The following is a 21,134-nucleotide window of genomic DNA, read 5'->3' as shown; positions in this document are numbered from 1 at the left end:
TTAAAAGGGTTAGATCAGCTTTAATATTGCAGATAGATTGTGGCTTCTATCAGTGTAATTGTCTGCATATTTTCCAATCCCCCATATATTATGTTAAATATAAACAGTACCAGTGGGGCCTCCCGGGTGGCGCAGTGGTCTAGGGTTCGCGCCCAGGCTCTGTCGCAGCCGGCCGCGACCGGGAGGTCCGTGGGGCGACGCACAATTGGCATAGCGTCGTCCGGGTTAGGGAGGGTTTGGCCGGTAGGGATATCCTTGTCTCATCGCGCTCCAGCGACTCCTGTGGCGGGCCGGGCGCAGTGCGCGCTAACCAAGGGGGCCAGGTACACGGTGTTTCCTCCGACACATTGGTGCGGCTGGCTACCGGGTTGGAGGCGCGCTGTGTTAAAGAAGCAGTGCGGCTTGGTTGGGTTGTGCTTCGGAGGACGCATAGCTTTCGACCTTCGTCTCTCCCGAGCCCGTACGGGAGTTGTAGCGATGAGACAAGATAGTAATTACTAGCGATTGGATACCACGAAAATTGGGGAGAAAATGGGATAAAATTTTAAAAAATTAAATAAAAAAATAAACAGTACCAGTAAAAAGTTTGGACACACCTACTCATTCAAGGGTTTTTCTTTATTTTACTATTTTCTACATTGTATCATAATAGTGAAGACATCAAAACTATGAAATAACACATATGGAATCATGTAGTAACCAAAAAAGTGTTAAACAAATCAAACTATATTTTATATTTGAGATTCTTCAAAGTAGCCACCCTTTGCCTTGATGACAGCTTTGCACACTCTTGGCATTCTCTCAACCAGTTTCATGTGGTATTCACCTGGAATGCATTTCAATTAACAGTAATTAACAGCCTTCTTAAAAGTTAATTTGTGGAATTTTTTTCTTTCTTAATGCGTTTGAGCCAATCAGTTGTGTTGTGACAAGGTAGGGATGGTATACAGAAGATAGCCCTATTATGGCAAGAACAGCTCAAATAAGCAAAGAGAAACGACAGTCCATCATTATTTTAAGACATGAAGGTCAGTCAATCCAGAAAATTTCAAGAACTTTTAAAGTTTCTACAAGTGCAGTGGCAAATACCATCAAGCGCTGTTATGAAACTGGCTCTCATGAGGACCGCCACAGGAAAGGAAGACCCAGAGTTACCTCTGCTTCAGAGGATAAGTTCATTAGAGTTACCAGCCTCAGAAATTGCAGCCCAAATAAATGCTTCACAGAGTTCAAGTAACAGACACATCTCAACATCAACTGTTCAGAGGAGACTGCGTGAATCAGGCCTTATTACTGAAAAGAAACAAAAGGCAAGATGGCGGTGACAGAGAGGGCCTCCTCACTTCTAATCGTTCGGAAACTTTGCAGTATTTTTTTTTTTTTATGTATTATTTCTTACATTGTTAGCCCATAAAATCTTAAGTGTTATTACATATAGCCGGGAAGAACTATTGGATATCAAAGCGATGCCAACTTACCAGCACTACGACCAGGAATACGACATTCCCGAAGCGGATCCTTTGTCCGAACCACCCAGGGCATTTGAACTGATTCCAGAGGCTGACCCAAAACAACGTCGCCGCAGAAGAGGAAAATGGAGTGGCCTTCTTTGTTTATTTATTTTTTATTTCCCCTTTATTTTACCAGGTAGACTAGTTGAGAACAAGTTCTCATTTGCAACTGCGACCTGGCCAAGATAAAGCAAAGCAGTTCGACACATACAACAACACAGAGTTACACATGGAATAAACAAACATACAATCAATAATACAGTAGAAAAGTCTATATACAGCATGTGCAAATGAGGTAGGATAAGAGAGGTAAGGCAATAAATAGGCTATGGTGGCAAATTAATTACAATATAGCAATTAAACACTGGAATGGTAGGATGTGCAGAAGATGAATGTGCAAGTTGAGATACTGGGGTGCAAAGGAACAAGATAAATAAATAAATACAGTATGGGGATGAGGTAGATTGGATGGGCTGTTTACAGATGAGCTATGTACAGGTGCAGTGATCTTCTGGTCAGACTTCGGAGGCGCGCACACCACCCACTGCTTAGGAGTATATTACTCGCTAATGTCCAGTCTCTAGATAACAAGGTAAACGAAATTAGGGCAAGGGTTGCTTTCCAGAGAGACATCAGGGATTTTAACATACTCTGTTTCACGTAAACATGGCTCTCTCGGGATATGCTGTCGGAGTCAGTACAGACCTGTGATTTTTTGTGCGTCTCGCCGACAGAAATAAACATATCTCCGGGAAGAAGAAGGGCGGAGATGTATGTTTCATGATTAACTCATGGTGTAATTGTAACAACAAAAAAGGAACTCTAAGTTTTTTTGTTCACCTGACCTAGAATTCCTCACAATCAAATGCCGACCGTATTATCTCGAGAATTCTCGTTGGTTATTGTCACAGCCGTGTATATCCCACCTCAAGCCGATACCACAATGGCCCTCAAGGAATTTCACTGCACTTTATGCAAACTGGAAACCATATATCCTGAGGCTGCATTTATTGTAGCTGGGGATTTTAACAAAGCAAATTTGAGAACAAGGCTACCTAAATTCTATCAGCATATTGATTGGAGCACTCGCGCTGGCAAAACACTGGATCACTGCTACTCTGCTACTTCCACGATGCATACAAGGCCCTCCCTTGCTCTCCTTTCAGCAAATCTGACCACGACTCCATTTTGCTTCTCCCTTCCTATTGGCAGAAACTTAAACAGGATGTACCCATGATGAGGACTATTCAACGCTGGTCTGACCAATCGGAATCCACGCTTCAAGATTATTTTGATCACGCAGACTGGGACATGTTCCGAGTAACCTCAGAGAATAATATTGATTTATACGCTGATTCGGTGAGTGAGTTTATAAGGAAGTTCATAGGAGATGTACCGACTGTGACTATTAAAACCTGCCCTAACCAGAAACTGTGGAAAGATGGCGGCATTCGAGCAAAACTGAAATTGCGAACCACCGCATTTAACCATGGAAAGGTGACTGGGAATATGACCGAATACAAACAGTGTAGTTATTCCCTCCGCAAGGCAATCAAAAAAGCAAAATGTCAGTATAGAGACAAAGTGGAGTCGCAATTCAACGGCTCAGACACAAGACATATGTGGTAGAGTCTACAGACAATCACGGACTACAAAAAGAAAACCAGCCATGTCACGGACACCGACGTCTTGCTTCCAGACAAACTAAACACCTTCTTTGCCCTCTTTAAGGATAATACAGTGCCACCGACGCGGCCCGCTACCAAGGACTGTGGGCTCTCCTTCTCCGTGGCCGACGTGAGTAAGACGCTTAAACGTGTTAACCCTCGCAAGGCTGCCGGCCCAGACGGCATTCCTAGCCGCGTCCTCAGAGCATGTGCAGACCAGCTGGCTGGTGTGTTTACAGACGTATTCAATCTCTCCCTATCCCAGTCTGCTGTCCCCACATGCTTCATGATTGCCACCATTGTTGCTGTACCCAAGAAGGCAAAGGTAACTGAACTAAATGACTATCGCCCCATAGCACTCACTTCTGTCATCATGAAGTACTTTGAGAGACTAGTCAAGGATCATATCACCTCCACCTTACCTGTCACCCTAAACCCACTTCAATTTGCATACCGCCCCAATGGGTCCACAGATCATGCAATCGCCTTCACAATGCACACTGCCCTATCCCATCTGGACAAGAGAAATACTTATGTAAGAATGCTGTTCATTGACGACAGATCAGCATTCAACACCATAGTACCCTCTAAGCTCATCATTATGCTTGAGGCCCTGGGTCTCAACCTCGACCTGTGCAATTGGGTCCTGGACTTCCTGACGGGCCGCCCCAAGGTGGTGAAGGTAGGAAACAACATCTCCACTTTGCTGAACCTCAACACAGGGGCCCCACAAGGGTGCGTTCTCAGCCCCCTCCTGTACTCCCTGTTCACCCATGCTGCGTGGCCAACTCGATCATCAAGTTTGCAGACAACACAACAGTAGTATGCTTCATTACCAACAACGATGAGACAGCCTACAGGGAGGAGGTGAGGGCTCTGGGAGTGTGGTGCAGGAAATAACCTCTCACTCAAAGTCAACAAAACTAAGGCGATGATCGTGGACTTCAGGAAACAGCAGAGGGAGCACCCCCTATCCACATTGATGGGACCGCAGTGGAGGTGGAAAGTGTTAAGTTCCTCTGCGTACACATCACGGGACAAACTGAAATGGTCCAACCACTCAGACAGCGTTGTGAAGAAAACGCAAAAGTGCTCTTCAACCTCAAAATGCAGAAGAAATGTGGCTTGTCACCTAAAACCCTCACAAACTTTTACAGATGCACAATTGAGAGCATCCTGTCAGGATGTATCACTGCCTGGAACGGCAACTGCACCACCCACAACCACAGGGCTCTCCAGAGGGTGGTGCGGTCTGCACAACGCATCACCGGGGGCAAACTACCTGCCACTCCTTTGTTGTCTCCACAGAGGAACTCTAGAGCCCTGTCTGAGTCTTGGTGGTTCCAAACTTATTCCATTTAAGACTGATGGAAGCCACTGTGTTCTTGGGGACCATCAATGCTGCAGAAGTGTTTTGGTACCCCTCCCCAGATCTGTGCCTCGACACAATCCTGTATCAGAGCTCCACGGACAATTTCTTCGACCTCATGGCTTGGTTTTTGCTCTGACATGCACTGTCAACTGTGGAACCTTATATACAGTTGAAGTCGGAAGTTTACATACACTTAGGTTGGAGTCATTAAAACTAGTTTTTCAACCACTCCACAAATGCCTTGTTAATTTGGCAAGTTTGTTAGGACATCTACTTTGTGCATGACACACGTAATTTTTCCAACAATTGTTTACAGACAGATTATTTAACTTACAATTCACTGTATCACAATTCCAGTTGGTCAGAGGTTTAGATACAATAAATTGACTGTGCCTTTAATCAACTTGGACAATTCCAGAAAATGATGTCATGGCTTTAGAAGCTTCTGTTAGGCTAATTTACATCATTTGAGTACATTGGAGGTGTACCTGGGGATGTATTTCAAGGCCTACCTTCAAACTCAGTGCCTCTTTGCTTGACATCATGGGAAAATCAGCCAAGACCTCAGAAAAAAAAGTAGACTTCCACAAGTCTGGTTCATCCTTGGGAGCAATTTCCAAATGCCTGAAGATACCATGTTCATCTGTACAAACAATAGTACACAAGTATAAACACCATGTGACCACGCAGCCGTCAACCACACCGCAAGGAGATGCGTTTTGTCTCCTAGAGATGAACGTACTTTGGTGCGAAAAGTGCAAATCAATCCCAGAACAACAGCAAAGGACCCTGTGAAGATGCTGGGGGAAACAGGTACAAAAGTATCTATATCCACAGTAAAACGAGTCCTATATCAACATAACCTGAAAGGCCGCTCAGCAAGGAAGAAGCTACTGCTCCAAAATCGCCATAAAAAAAGCAAGACTAGGGTTTGCAACTGCACATGGGGAAAATATTGTACTTTTTGGAGAAATGTCCCCTGGTCTGATGAAACAAAAATAGAACTGTTTGGCCATAATGACCATCGTTATGTTTGGAGGAAAAAAGGGGGAGGGAGGCTTGCAAGCTGAAGAACACCGTCCCAACCGTTAAGCACGAGGGTGACAGCATCATGTTGTGGGGGTGTTTTGCTGCAGGAGGGACTGGTGCACTTCACAAAATAGATGGCCTCATGAGGCTGGAAAATTATGTGGCTATATTGAAGCAACATCTCAAGACATCAGTCAGGAAGTTAAAAAATGGGTCTTCCAAATGGACAATGACCCCAAGCATACTTCCAAAGTTGTGGCAGAATGGCTTAAGGACAACCAAGTCAAGGTATTGGAGTGGCCATCACAAATCCCTGACCTCAGTCCTATAGAAAATGTGTGGGCAGAACTGAAAAAGCGTGTACGAGTAAGGAGGCCTACAAACCTGACTCATTTACACCAGCTCTGTCAGGAGGAATGGGCCAAAATTCACCCAACTTATTGAGGGAAGCTTGTGGAAGGCTACCCGAAACGTTTGACCCAAGTTAAACAATTTAAAGGCAATGCTACCAAATACTAATTGAGTGAATGTAAACATCTGACCCACTGGGAATGTGATGAAAGAAATAAAAGCTGAAATAAATCGTTCTCTTTACTATTATTCTGATATTTTATATTCCTAAAATATAGTGGTGATCCTAACTGACCTAAGACAGGGATTTTTAACTATGATTAAATGTCCGGAATTGTGAATAACTGAGTTTAAATGTATTTGGCTAAGGTGTATGTCAACTTCCGACTTCAACTGTAGACAGGTGTGTGCCTTTCCAAGTCATGTCCAATCAATTGAATTTAGTTTCAATCAAGTTGTAGAAACATCTCAAGGATGATCAATGGAAACAGGATGCACCTGAGATCAATTTCGAGTCTCATAGCAAAGGGTCTGAATACTTATGTAAATAAGGTATTTCTGTTTTTTATTTCTAATAAATTGGCAAACATTTATAAAAACCTGTTTTCGCTTTGTCATTATGGGGTAGATTGCTGAGGATTATTTTGTTTTTTAAATCCATTTCAGAATAAGGCTGTAAGGTAGCAAAATGTGGAAAAAGTCAAGGGGTCTGAATACTTTCCAAACACACTGTTCATATGGGCGGTACCAAAACAAGTGATCTAATGAATGTCTCTTTGCAGCAAAATCTGCAGAGCTGGGATGGCTGTATCCTCTACATACAGTATATAACATTCTATTTTGCGAAACGCACACCTCACAAGACCTCAACTGGCAGCTTCATTAAATAGTACCCGCAAAACAACAGTCTCAATGTCAACAGTGAAGAGGCAACTCCGGGATGCTGACCTTCTAGGCAGAGTTCCTCTGTCCAGTGTCTGTGTTCTTTTACCCATCTTAATATTTTATTTTTATTGGCCAGTCTGAGACATGGCTTTTTCTTTGCAGCCCTGCCTAAAAGGACAGCATCCCGTAGTCGCCTCTTCACAGTTGTCGTGTCTTTGGCATCATTAAATTGAAGACTGTTATTTTATCAAATCAATTCTCTGTAATTATTATTACGTGATTAAACTAACCATGTAAATGTAATTAACTAGGATGTCGGGGCACCAAGGAAAATCTTCAGATTACAAAGTTATAATGTTCCTAATATAACTCTTCAGATATTTTAATATCTGATCAATTAGTATTCTAATTAATGAATTATTCTTTACCTCACGTTAGTCTCATTCCAAACGTCGTAAGTTGTTGGTTATTTGCACGAACCCAGCCTTCACTATCAATCATCCATACCCATTGATTCTTGAAGAATACAATTTATGCCTCATGAGCTTATTTCAATTGCCATACCTAATCGAAACCCAAAATATAAGTTTGTTTTACTCCAATGTTTGTAAACAAAGTAAATGTAAACAAACACTATATAGCCTCAAACATGGTTAAAATTATAATTTTTATATCATGGATGCTCAGTCCTTGCATCCATAGCTCTGTCTATGAATTTTAGAGTGGTACTTCTCCAGCCCCAACACTCAGATTTTTACAGAACAAGGGCGGGGAAAGTACTTTGTTATTGTTTCTATTGCTGATTGCTGCTTTAAGAGAGTCAAGATCATATATTTATGTAGCTATAACATCTCTCCCTCTCCTTTTCCAGAGCTGTAAGCCCCACAAGCGTTCAGTGTGTGGCAGTAACAGTAAGACGTACCGCAACCACTGTGAGCTCCACCGAGATGCCTGTCTCACCGGCCTCAAGATCCAGGTGGCTCATGATGGACACTGCCAGGGTGTGGAAAACACACACACACACGTTCTTGTTTACATTTACATTTTTTGTTTACTTTGTGTGTGTATAGCAGACCTGGGCAGAAAATAGTTGTATTTTGTCGTTTATTTGAAAATACCAACTTTTCAAATACTCAAGGTAGTCGAATATAGAGAATACAGTAAAGGAAACTATTGGCAACTACACTGAACAAAAATATAAAAGCAACATGTAAAGTGTTTTCCATACACACGAAAAGCTTGTTTCTCAAATGTTGTGAACGAATCTGTTTACATCCCTGTTAGTGAGCATTTCACCTTTGCCAAGATAATCCATCCACCTGACAGGTGTGGCATATGAAGAAGTTGATTAAACAGCATGATCATTACACAGGTTCACCTTGTAATGAGAACAATAAAAGGCCACTCTAAAATGTGAAGATTTGTCATACAAGGCCACATATGTCTCAAGTTTTTAGGGAGCGTGCAATTGGCATACTGACTGCAGGAATGTCCACCAGAGCTGTTGCCAGATAATTGAATGTTCATTTCTCTACCATAAGCCGCCTCAACGTCGTTTTAGAGAATTTGGCAGTATGTCCAACCAGCCTCACAACCGCAGACCACGTGTAACTACGCCAGCCCAGGTCCTCCACATCCGGCTTCTTCACCTCGTCTGAGACCACACATCCAGACAGCTGACAACCGAAGAATTTCTGCACAAACTGCTAGAAACTGTCTCAGGGAAGCTCATCTGCGTGCTTGTCGTCCTCACCAGGGTCTAGACCTGACTGCAGTTTGGCATCGTAACCCACTTCAGCGACAAATGATCACCTTGCTTATGTCAACGTTGTGAATAAAGTGCTCCATGATGGCAGTGGGGTTATGATATGGGAAGGCATAAGCTACAGACAATGAACACAATTGCATTTTATCGATTGCAATTTGAATGCACAGAGATACCGTGACGAGATCCTGAGGCCGATTGTCGTGCCATTCATCCGCCGCCATCACCTCATGTTTCAGCATGATAATGCACGGCTCATGTCGCAAGGATCTGTACACAATTCCTGGAGGCTGAAAATGTCCCAGTTCTTCCATGGCCTGCATACTCACCAGACATGTCACCCATTGAGCATGTTTGGGATGCTCTGGATCGACGTGTACAACGGCGTGTTCTAGTTCCCGCCAATATCCAGCAAATTTGCACAGCCATTGAAGGGGAGTGGGACAACATTCCACAGGCCACAATCAACAGCCTGATCAACTCTATGCAAAGGAGATATGTCAGGCTGCATGAGGCAAATGGTGGTCACACCAAATACTGACTGGTTTTCTGATCCAATCCCCTAACTTTTTTTAAAGGTGTCTGCTACTAACAGATTCATATCTGTATTCCCAATCATGTGAAATCCATAAATTAGGGCCTAATTTATTTATTTTAATTGACTGATTTCCTTATATGAACAGTAACTCAGGAAAACTTTGAAATTCTTGCATACTGTGTTTATATTTTTGTTCAGTGTATTTCTTTTAATATTCAAATACAGGTCTCAGAAAAACTAATAATATTTTAAATTTATTTTGAATACCTCTCAGAAAAACAAATAATATTTGAAGCTATTTGAATATATGCAAGTTATTTGAAACCAAAAAAATATATTTATTTGATGGCTGCCAAATATTTCATGGGCCTTATGAAATACTGCATGTCTGGTATTTTGTTAATAATTTAAAAAAAGAATGATAAAATATTTGCTTAGGATCTCACTTGGTGAAGTCCATTGGACCAAAAATGGATGAATGCAACAGCCATTCCTCTGTCCTTAACAAATACAGTCATTGGTGGTAACTCTACAATATACTCGAAAGGCACTCTCTAAAATATTGGAATAAGGCTTTACACTAAGCAGTGTGTTAATGTAACACTATTCCAGTGTTTATATGGGTCCACAGACTCAACACTGTCAGTGTTAATAATTGTTTTTAAATTACACTGGAGACTATGCTGTGCAGTATGTTGTCACAACGTATTTATACTTATCTGTACACAATATCATTGGTTGATTGGTTTGACTTGATTATCTACACCTGGGACCTGTTCAGGAGAATGGACATTTACAGAATGTTCAGATAGAAGTGTATTGTGTAGATCAAATGTGACTGTCAGATAGATTGGAATAGTATAAGACATAATGTGTGCTTTATTCATCACATTTCTATCTGCAACATGCTGTTCCAGATACAGGCCTGCCGATAGTTGAAGGCAGCAAATCCAATAGTTTCTGAAATGTAGTCACTTCCTGAGATCTATATTCAAATATGTTTTTAATGTAGTCGCTTTCTGAGATCTGTATTCAAATATGTCTTTTTTTAAGTAGTAGCTTTTCAGATCTGTATTCAAATAGTTGTAGTCACCTCCAACGTAACTATTTGCTACTTTCCAAAAAGCATATTTCAAACTATAGTTAACCCAGGTCTGGTGTATAGCACACGACTGACCTCTATTTCTATCTGATGCCTATATACTCTGGTTGGCATGACAGTAAGTCTATGTGCGAACCGACAGGCGACACATATGGTCCCATACTCATCTTTAATTTACCTGACTGATTATCTCCTAGTGTTGAACTTTGAACCTGTACACCCAATGACCTCTTTGTGTCTGTCTGTTGGCTTGGACATTGATCAGGTTGATGATAAATCGGTTACTCCTCTGTTGTTGTACGAGTGTCACAGAAAGGCCATCATGTCACGGTGTCCATGGGCATTAATGGTTATTGTGGCAATGTGACAATGACGGTGAAAAACACTAGATAGGGAGAAACGCTAGATACTGAAAAGCACAATGAATTAAAGTTGCTCTCTCTCTTTGTCATCTGCAGAGAAGAAAGCAGAGCAAGCAGCTGCCAGCCCAGGTGAGTGATTGTGACACAGTGAATCTGTGGGCTTTGGTCCAATCAGAGCTCTGTATCTCTCCGCTCTTATCTCCTCTAGTCCTAATGGGGCTTTATCAGACAGAGTACACCTCTCGTAGTGCCCTATCAGTGCTCTACTGATCTCTCAGTGCTCTAGTAACAAGCACACTTATTTAATGGTGCCTGTCCACTCCCTATCACTAGACTTAACTGAAAGGGAGTGCCAGGTGTTAGGTGTTAGGACAGTACATTTGACCTCATACTGAGCGGGGAGGTACTGGTGTGCTCTGGGCAGAACAGGGATTATGTGGATTCTCTTGATCATCCTAGAGATTGTCAGAAAGGCTAGAGTACCTGCTAGATTGTGGGTTTTGACTGTGTCACATTCTCTCTCTCGCTCTCCCTCTCTGTCTCGCTCACTCACACCCACTGTCTCTCTCACTCATTCCTCTCTCCAGTGGTGTGTTACGTAGCAGACCGTAATGAGTTGAGGCATCGTGTGATCCAGTGGCTGCAGACTGAGGTGGTCCCAGACGGCTGGTTTGTCAAGGGCTCCAACTTTACCGACATCCTGCTCAAATACTTCAAGGTGTGTCTGTGTGTGTCTCTGTGTGTGTGTATGTTCCAGTTGCGATATTGGTTCTATGAAGTCCAAAACTATGGACCACATGTAAAAAAAAAAAATTAAGCAGTTTTTACCCCTCACATACAGTGCATTCAGAAAGTACCCCTTGACTTTTTCCACATTTTGTTACGTTACAGCCTTATTCTGAAATTGATTAAATAAAAACAATTTCCTCATCAATCTACACACAATACACCATAATACACCATAAAACAGAAATACCTAATTTACATAAGTATTCAGACCCTTTGCTATGAGACTCGAATATGAGCTCAGGTGAGTCCTGTTTCCATTGATCATCCTTGAGATGTTTCTACAACTTGATTGGAGTCCACCTGTGGTAAATTAAATTGATTGAACATGATTTGGAAAGGCACACCTGTCTATATAAGGTTCCACAGTTTGACAGTGCATGTCAAAGCAAAAACCAAGCCATGAGGTCGAAGGAATTGTCCGTAGAGTGCTGAGACAGGATTGTGTTGAGGCACAGATCTGGGGAAGGGTACCAAAACATTTCTGCTGCATTGAATGTTCCCAAGAACACAGTGGCCTCCATCATTCTTAAATGGAAGAAGTTTGGAACAACCAAGACTCTTCCTAGCGCTGGCCGCCCGGCCAAACTAAGCAATTGAGGGAGAAGGGTCTTAGTCAGGGAGGTGACCAAGAACTCGATGGTCACTCTGACAGAGCTCCAGAGTTCCTCTGTGGAGATGGGAGAACCTTCCAGAAGGACAACCATCTCTACAGCACTCCACCAATCAGGCCTTTATGGTAGAGTAACCAGACGGAAGCCACTCCTCAGTAAAAGGCACATGACAGCCCGCTTGGAGTTTGCCAAAAGGCACCTAAAGGACTCTCAGACCATGAGAAACGAGATTCTCTGGTCTGATGAAACCAAGGTTGAATCCTTTGGCCTAAATGCCAAGCGTCACGTCAGGAGGAAACCTGGCACCATCCCTACGGTGAAGCATGGTGGTGGCAGCATCATGCTGTAGAGATGTTTTTCAGCGACAGGGACTGAGCGTTGTATGGAGGACTTTACGGCCCAGAAGTCTGTTTTAGCATGGGCAACGCCATTGAGGACTTTTTCTTAAAGTAGTCAACTTGATGGGACTTTCTATGGGTTAAGGAAGGATCACATAGGAGGAATTAGCCAATTAATTATACTCATGAGTAAACATTCCACAACTCCACGTGGCAGTAAATCACCAACCTTGGCTTTATACCTGTTCAAACAACACACTCCAGGTGGCAGTATGTACCCTTACAATTTGTTTACCAACCAGAAGTAGTAGAATAAGAATATGGAGATGGCCTCAATGGCGCTGTCCGTGCTCTCACAAACGCCATAATGGGACAGATTAAACGTTGCAATCTCTATATAACTCTGTGATTTTATCCCCATTGGTTACAGTTTCTTCCACACACATGAAAACATGAGAGAGATTCATTTGAAATCAAAAGACCATTGTTCTCATGTCTCTTCCAGTCTCCTCTATGTGCCTTGTGTCTGAGAGTTTCATTATTAACTCTCCACAGAGACAGAGCACAGTGATATAATGGAGGCTTTAGTATAGTCCCACATACCACCACATCTACGCACTAAAGATATAATGGAGAATTTAAGTATCCCTCCACCCCAATATAGAGGTTCACACTGGGGGCCCCCGTGGGGGAAGGGATTAAAGACCATATCTATTTCCAAGGCAATAGGTCCCTGCATCCAAACCCCTCAATCCCCTTATCTGGCAGGGCCATCGCACCCATCCCCCCTCTCTTTCTGGAGACTGTCTCACTTTCTCTCCCTATTCCCCATGTCTGTCTGTCAATCTCTCTCTTTATAGAATAGAACTCTATGGCTGTTATAGAGTTCCATTTCCATTTGTCCCCCCCCTCTCTGGATTAGCAAACTAGAAGCAGGTGTATTATCAGTTAATGGGAGATATTGTTAGAAAGTGATTGATAGAGAAACTCTTCTCTACTCCTACTAACTCTGTGTGTGTGTGTGTGTGTGTGTGTGTGTGTGTGTGTGTGTGTGTGTGTGTGTGTGTGTGTGTGTGTGTGTGTGTGTGTGTGTGTGTGTGTGTGTGTGTGTGTGTGTGTGTGTGTGTGTGTGCGCGTGTGTACACAGAACTACGACAATGGTGACTCCACGCTGGACTCCTCAGAGCTCCTCAAGTTCATCCAACATAATGACTCCAACGTGGACATGCAGTCATATGCAGACCAGGAGAGCAACAAGCTGCTCAGGTCAGTGTGCGTGTGTGAGTGCGTGCTTGTGTGCTATTTCATCTTTAAAAAGCTTATCTATTTCTGGTGTAGTGTTTATGAATACCTCTACAGTATATATATCTTATCCTCAGCTGTACAGTAGCGGGCTTCTGAGGAGCTGGTGCTATATTAAGCCCTACTTTCCCTCTCTCTGAGCCTTAAACCCTGTGTGACCCAGTCTAAACTGCACCGGGGGCCTCCTGTGGCTATTACCCTCACAGACATCTGTTCTGTGCATTATCAGAGCCTGGTGTTCAACTGTGCTGCTCACTGGAGCAGTGCTGCAATGCTTCTTCAGGTTTGGAGAAAATAAACTGATTAAATCAGCCGCTTATATTGCCCACACATGAGTAGGGCCCTGAGTAATTCCTGGCCATGTGACTTGACCAGGGAAACTCTTGGCCCTGCAAATGAAGGATGGATACACTGTAAAAACAAATGTATTTGTTTCAACTAATTATTGTTAAGTAACTGGTGTCACAGACTTTTTTTAGTTTACTCAACTTTTTTGGTCCAAATGCTACCTGGAAGAAAAATAATAGTTGGCCCAAACTTAGCTCCAACTTGAGAAAACGTAGGCAAAATTCTGTCAATTTAAAATTATGTGTTTGTTCAAGTTGTCTCATATGTTCATTCAACTATAAATTATTATTTTTCTAACTAAAAAAGTTTGTGCAACTGGTTACACACACAAACAATGCTTTTAACTTACGTATTTGACATTCGTAATTACATTGTGCATTGATACAGTCATTATTATTCAACATGTCTTTACATGGGATTTGAATTCGCAACATCTTGGTTCATGGCATTCTGATCTTCCTGCTATGTCTCCACGTCTGGGTCATTTATAAGTTCATCTGACTATTCTCTCATCATTGGTTTGATTGACTTATTTCAGCAATATTAAAGTTTTCTGTCTAGTTGTCTAATGTTGGTGGGGCATATTATTCTGTTTTAATGTTACTCCTGAATCACTATGATAAATATAATAGTTTTTATTGAGTGTATTTTTAACAAAGCTGAGATTTACTTTGAAGTGCAAAGTGTAGGACTACAAGTGAAAACAGTTATTGACACAGACATGGTGGCCTACCAGGAAGATTGGAATTCCATGAAACCAAGAGGTTGTGAGTTCAAATCTCAGGTGAGGACATGTTGAATCGTAATTACTGTATAAGAGAATATGCACAATGTATGTTATTGTGTGTCAAATATTGTATGTTAAAAGCATTGTGTGTGTGATCAGTTGCACAGCCTTTTTTAGTTAAGATGCCCAAATAATAATTTATAGTTGAATGAACATAAATTATGAGACCATTTCTGAGCAAACACATCATTTTAAGTCGATTTTTTTTATTTTAAGTTGGAGCTAAATTTGAGGCCACTTTCTGAGCGGGTTCAGGGAACACTTGGACTGAAAATTTGAGTAAACCCCCAAAAAAGTTGTGGAATCAGTTAATTAATAATAATTAGTTGAAACAACAGATTGGTTTTACAGTGTAGGAAGATTCTCTATGCAAAATCATCCACTAACTTTTTTATCAGTCAGAAACTATGCCCAATAACCATCTCAACAGCTATACATAACTATGAGTACAGGCAGTGAATGTGAACTTGTGTGTGTGTTTCTTTGTCCTGTTCCCAGAAGCCTGTGTGTGGACGCCCTGATCGAGCTGTCAGATGAGAACGCTGACTGGAAGCTTAGCTTCGATGAGTTCCTCAACTGCCTGAAGCCCGGCTTCAACCCACCTGAGAAGAGTGAGCTCACAGACACATGACCCTTGACCCCATGACTCTATGATGACAACATTGCACACTACTGCTGACATCACACGTTTTTTTCTCAGTTCATTACACAAATACCTCTATATCAACCTCTCCGATACATGCAGTAAACTGCAGTATGTGTTTAAAGTGCATTGAATTTACATTATGTTAATCAAAATATTAAACTTATTCACCACAACCACAAGCATATCTACTGTAACTCACCCTAACATACTTGAAATTCATTGAAGCAAAAACAGCTAAATATGATTTATTTACAGACAATAGTTTTTTTCCTCAGTCTGTTGTACTGTACTGAGTTGAGCAGAGGCCGTGCAACCTGTTATAACACCCTGTCCCGCAGGGACAATCAAATATAATTTTTCATAATTTTCATAAATATTTTAGCTAGCTAGCTATAGCTACTAGAAAGGAAGCTAGCATAACCCATAATAGCGACCTGCACACTGTTCACCAAAAGTAATGTAAATGTTTTTTATTATTCATCCAATCATGAACATATTTGGTGGTGTTGGGCCTCCCTGACACTTTGTTGATCTATTGACGAACGAGAAAGAATAGCTCGGTTTGAAATTAATTTGGATGTCTATGAAGGAAACATTAATTTTGCCTTGCAATTATATATTTCCTTTTTTCTATGTATAAATTGTACATTATTTTGTGTGTAGGATGGACCTAAGAAAGTTTGAAAGACATATTTAATCTAACATGTACAGTGCATTTGGAAAGTATTCAGACCCTTTGACTTATTCCACATTTTGTTACGTTAAAGCCTTAAAAAATGTATTTAAAAAAATCTCATCAATCTACAAACAATATCCCTTAATGACATTTTGGCAAATTGATAAAAAATATATAACAGAAATAACTTATTTATGTAAGTATTCAGAGCCTTTGCTATAAGACTCGAAATTGAGCTCAGGTGCATCCTGTTTCCATTGATCATCCTTGAGATGTTTCTACAACTTGATTGGACTCCACCTGTGGTAAATTAAATTGATTGGACATGATTTGGAAAGGCACACACCTGTCTATGTAAGGTTCCACAGTTGACAGTGCATGTCAGAGCAAAAACCAAGCCATGAGGTTGAAGGAATTGTCCGTAGAGCGAGACAGGATTGTGTCGAGGCACAGATCTGGGGAAGGGTACCAAAACATTTCTGCAGCATTGAAGGTCCCCAAGAACACAGTGGCCTCCATAATTCTTAAATGGAAGAAGTTTGGAACCACCAAGACTCTTCCTAGAGCTGGCCGCTCGGCCAAAATGAGCATTCAGGGGAGAAGGGCCTTGGTCAGGGAGGTGACCAAGAACCCGATGGTCAATCTGACAGAGCTCCAGAGTTCCTCTGTGGAGATGGGAGAACCTTCCAGAAGGACAACCATCTTTACAGCACTCCACCAATCAGGCCTTTATGGTAGAGTGGCCAGACGGAAGCCATTCTTCAGTAAAAGGCACACAACAGTCCGCTTGGAACTTGACAAAAGGCACCTAAAGACTCTCAGACCATGAGAAATAATATTCTCTGGTCTGGTGAAACCAAGATTGAACTCTTTGGCCTGAATGCCAAGCGTTATGTCTGGAGGAAACCTGGCACCATCCCTACGGTGAAGCATGGTGGTGGCAGCATCATGCCTTGGGGATGTTTTTCAGCGGCAGGGACTGGGAGACTAGTCAGGATCGAGGGAAAGATGAACGGAGCAAAGTACAGAGATCCTTGATGAAACCTGCTCCAGAGCGCTCAGGACCTCAGACTGGGACGAAGGTTCACCTTCCAACAGGACAACGACCCTGAGCACACAAGACAACGCAGGAGTGGCTTCGGGACAAGTCTCTGAATGTTCTTGAGTGGCCCAGCCAGAGCCCGGACTTGAACCCGATCTAACCTCTCTGGAGAGACCTGAAAATAGCTGTGCAGCGACGCTCTCCATCCAACCTGACCGCTTGAGAGGATCTGCAGAGAAGAATGGAAGAAACTCCTCAAATACAGGTGTGCCAAGCTTGTAGCGTCATAACCAAGGAGACTCGAGGCTTTACTGAGTAAAGGGTGTCTGAATACTTATGTAAATCTGATATTTCCATTTTTATTTTTAATACATTTGCAAAAAAATCTAAAAAACGTTTTTTTCTTTGTCATTATTGGGTATGGTGAGTAGATTGATGAGGGGGGGAAACTATTTTATCAATTTTAGAAAAGGCTGTAACGTAACATAATGTCGAAAAAGTTAAGGGGTCTGAATACTTTCCAAATCCACTGTATGCTATTTCAAATGGCCCAGTACAGTGTTTTAACAGAGGGCATCACCCCTTTGTCCACTCACAATGTTTGTATTTGGTGTAAAAAAAATATTTCTGTACAAAATTCATTACAAAAATTATGAATATTACACTAAGCGGAATTGCCCGGAATTACCCGAAATGCTGGGGTTATAACAGGTTAATGATGTAGGGGAAAGTTCAGTATGTGACCTCACCAGAGCCAGGGACACAGATACTGTAGTAGAGTGCTCTAACATACTATGCAAACACACTCACACTATCTATGGATCTGTTGCTCTTTCTGCTGCGGACTATGCATAAACTCATCACTACTCAACTGCATTGACAATGTTTTATTTAGACAGAATAAATTGATTTAACTTAAAAACACAGAATTGTATATCTCTTTGTTAGATGTGGGGTGTATGAGAGGCACCATAACTGCTGTACTCAATCTATTTTTAATCTGAATTCTATGTGCCCCCCCTGCAGAGTGTGCCCTGGAGGATGAGACCTATGAAGATGGGGCCGAGACACAGGTGGAGTGTAACCGCTGTGTGTGTGCCTGTGGTAACTGGGTCTGCACCGCCATGACCTGCACTGGTGAGGAAAGACACACCAGCACACCTGCATAGACACACTGACTCATCTACAAGTCAACTGAACCACATATAGCACAACAGATAAGGACTCAACAACTGTCCTTCTCTCTCTCCAATTGTTCCTGTAATTCTTTCATCCTTTGCACCTCTTTCTCAGACAAGACAGCGGTTGTCAAGGAGACCGGGGAGGCGGGGCAGGAGATGACAGAGGAGGAATGGAGTCTCCGTGTGACCGAGCTTAACAAGCACCAGGTCAGCCTGTCACCAAAGGAAACAGTTGGTCAAAGTTCAACGGACAGACCAGGCCGCTCTCCAATCTCCCCAGACAGATGGGTAGCTCTGGAATTTGTCTAGACAGAGTTATCAACTAGCTGCAATATTATTGAAAGTTTAGAACAAATTAGTTTATTACACCCGTTTCACCCCTTGAAAGATGTGTACTACAGCCCATGAGTAATTATTCTGCATATCTCACAACATTAAGGGTGGTTTGAACAGTCATGACTATGCAAATAGTGTACCTAGACCAGGGCTCTCCAAACCTGTTCTTGGAGAGCTACCCTCCAGTAGGTTTTTGCTCCATTTTCAGTTGTAACTAATCTAATTTAGCTTATCAACCAGTTAATTATTAGAATCAGGTGCGCTAGATTAGGGTTGGAACCCTGACCTAGACCATCAGGAGTGGGAGATATGCTTTGTCATGCCAATACAGCATGTTTAGTTGTCCTGAGAAAGAAACAGTGGTAGAGTTGTTCTTTATTGATGACTAACCTTGTACAGACCATACGACCCATTATCGGCTGCCAAGGCAGCAACTACTTTTCCTGGGGTCCAGCAACATTAAGGCAGTTATAGAATTTAAAAAACATTACAGTATATTTAACAATAGATTTCACAGCACATTAAGTGTGTGCCCTCAGGCCACTACTCTACTACCACATATCTACAACACTGGGTAGAAGAATTTTGGGTATTGAGTCTGTTACTATTTATTTAATCAGAGCTACATGGCATACAGTATATTGCTCTTCTCATGACAATATATAACATTCTCCTCTCACACCATCTCTCTCTCTCCCTCTACCCCCCTCCCTCTTTCAAATACAGGAAACAGTGGAGAAGATGAAGGCCAGCACAAAGGAGGCCTAAGAGGCCCAAAGAAGAAGGGCTTGAGAGAGAGAGTCACTCTTCCTCTATACTTGATGTACCTTGAGGCCCTGTGCTGTTGCTGAATTTACTCATATGTTAATTATAATAGCTTTTTTACTGTCTTTTTGTTGATGTTTGTTAGATGCAGGGGCAGTCTAGAGTATTATTTTAGGAGTTCCTTGTGTTAAGTACTGTCTTTATTTGTGATTGTATTACTGCACCCTGCACTAGGAATGGGGCCATTTTTTACTGTTACATTTTTCTTCTTCTTCCTATGTATACAATATAGATACAGTATTCATTGGTATGGCTCTTGTTAGTAAAATAGCAAGCAGTAATTGTTTGGAATGAGAAAGATGAGAGATATTAGGAGTGAGCTGTCGGGACACCTTTCTTCATCAAGGAAACAAAATCATCTTGAAAGTCCTTCAAAATGTGTTAGAGAAGTGTAGAGCAATTCCTATTGTAGGGGAGGGTAGTGGGATGTCATACACTTGACTTTAAGCTTATTTGCTTACAGAACTGCCATGATACTACTTGACCAATGCACTTCCCCCTCCGTGACTAGCAGCGTAGTTTCAGGCCTTAGTGAGTCATCCCATTTAGTTAGTATGCCCTGCTTTTTGACAAATACACTTGCTCCTATGTACAATTTCTTATATGCTTGAGTTGGAGATCATATGTGGTCACAATGGCTCCTGTGCTGTATTCAATCAGCGCTCTCTGGTGCTTGTTTCAGAAACATCGAAGCAATAGTCATCTAGATGTGAAACCCCAAGTAGAATGAAAGCAACAAGCACCAAGCACAGAGCTGAACTGAGTACAGCAGGGAGAGAACTGAAACCAAAGCCTGATGATGACTATGATGATGAAATGATGTACGAACCCCTCCAGGTAAAGCATTACTCTGGACCCAGCAACAACACTATACCTGTGCTTATCAAAGATCAGTTATAAGGATTAGCCTTGCTGTCAGCTAACATAACTTAGATGCATCTCTAACTCAGAGTGAATGCGTCTGTCAGATAATGTGTGTGTGTGTGTGATTAGGGAGTGTTTTTTGAGAGAGTGTGAGGCGGTGAGTGTCATATTTGTTTTATGTTTTATTTGTCAAAATCCCACTCATCCTGAGAATTATTTGTGGTTAAATCAGTGCCTTTAACACCCAAACATAGGCCTGCAGACACACTGTCGAGGTCTTGTGTCCAGCAAGCTTTAAACCACAATTGGATTGGGCAAGACTATAATTGGCAGAATTTTTATAGTAACCTTAGAGCTATGTGGTTTAGTTCTTGTTAAATGTTTGTGTAAAAGTTCCATAACTAGTTTGGTTAATAACTTTTTATTCTCAAAGGAATGCAGAGTGTATAAGGAGTATATATGCCAATAAAAGACAACCCATACAGTACTACAAATGTCTCAACCTGTGTGTTTGTGTGTTTATCTTTTATGTTCAAACAGTAATAAATAAAAATCTTAAGACACAAAAAATATAAAATAATCACATTTTTGCATCAGAGCTGTCTATCTGAGAAATGTTGCTGGTGTGGTTTTCTACAGAAAATCTAGCCTACATTCCATTTGTATTGGTCCAAGAGGCAGTGTTCCAATGCCATCTGGTTCATATTGTGGCTGTAATATGATAATCCTTTTTAAAAGTCACTAAACATTGCAAACAGTGTGTTTTTTTTATTCTGCTATGAGGCATTGTGGTTTAAGTAGGATGTG

The 21,134-nt window shown here is 41.7% G+C and overlaps 1 protein-coding gene across 1 annotated transcript in view; it reads left to right on the top strand.

Annotated features, from left to right (window-relative positions):
• The window catches only part of LOC139538724 (follistatin-related protein 1-like), a 47,080-nt gene extending 26,259 nt beyond the window's left edge, over positions 1-20,821 (top strand). The window contains exons 4-11 of the mRNA XM_071341108.1: positions 7,687-7,816; positions 10,679-10,711; positions 11,170-11,300; positions 13,468-13,586; positions 15,256-15,368; positions 18,148-18,258; positions 18,415-18,509; positions 19,365-20,821. Of these exons, the coding sequence (XP_071197209.1) occupies positions 7,687-7,816; positions 10,679-10,711; positions 11,170-11,300; positions 13,468-13,586; positions 15,256-15,368; positions 18,148-18,258; positions 18,415-18,509; positions 19,365-19,406 (774 nt within the window). The 3' untranslated portion in view covers positions 19,407-20,821. The remainder of the gene's footprint in view (positions 1-7,686; positions 7,817-10,678; positions 10,712-11,169; positions 11,301-13,467; positions 13,587-15,255; positions 15,369-18,147; positions 18,259-18,414; positions 18,510-19,364) is intronic.
• Positions 20,822-21,134: the final 313 nt, after the last annotated feature.

The sequence above is a fragment of the Salvelinus alpinus genome, chromosome 14 (assembly GCF_045679555.1).
Source record: "Salvelinus alpinus chromosome 14, SLU_Salpinus.1, whole genome shotgun sequence".
In the NCBI taxonomy this organism is placed as follows: Eukaryota; Metazoa; Chordata; class Actinopteri; order Salmoniformes; family Salmonidae; genus Salvelinus; species Salvelinus alpinus.
The sequence above is the reverse complement of the archived record's forward strand: the minus strand, read 5'-3'. Positions and strand labels throughout refer to the sequence as shown.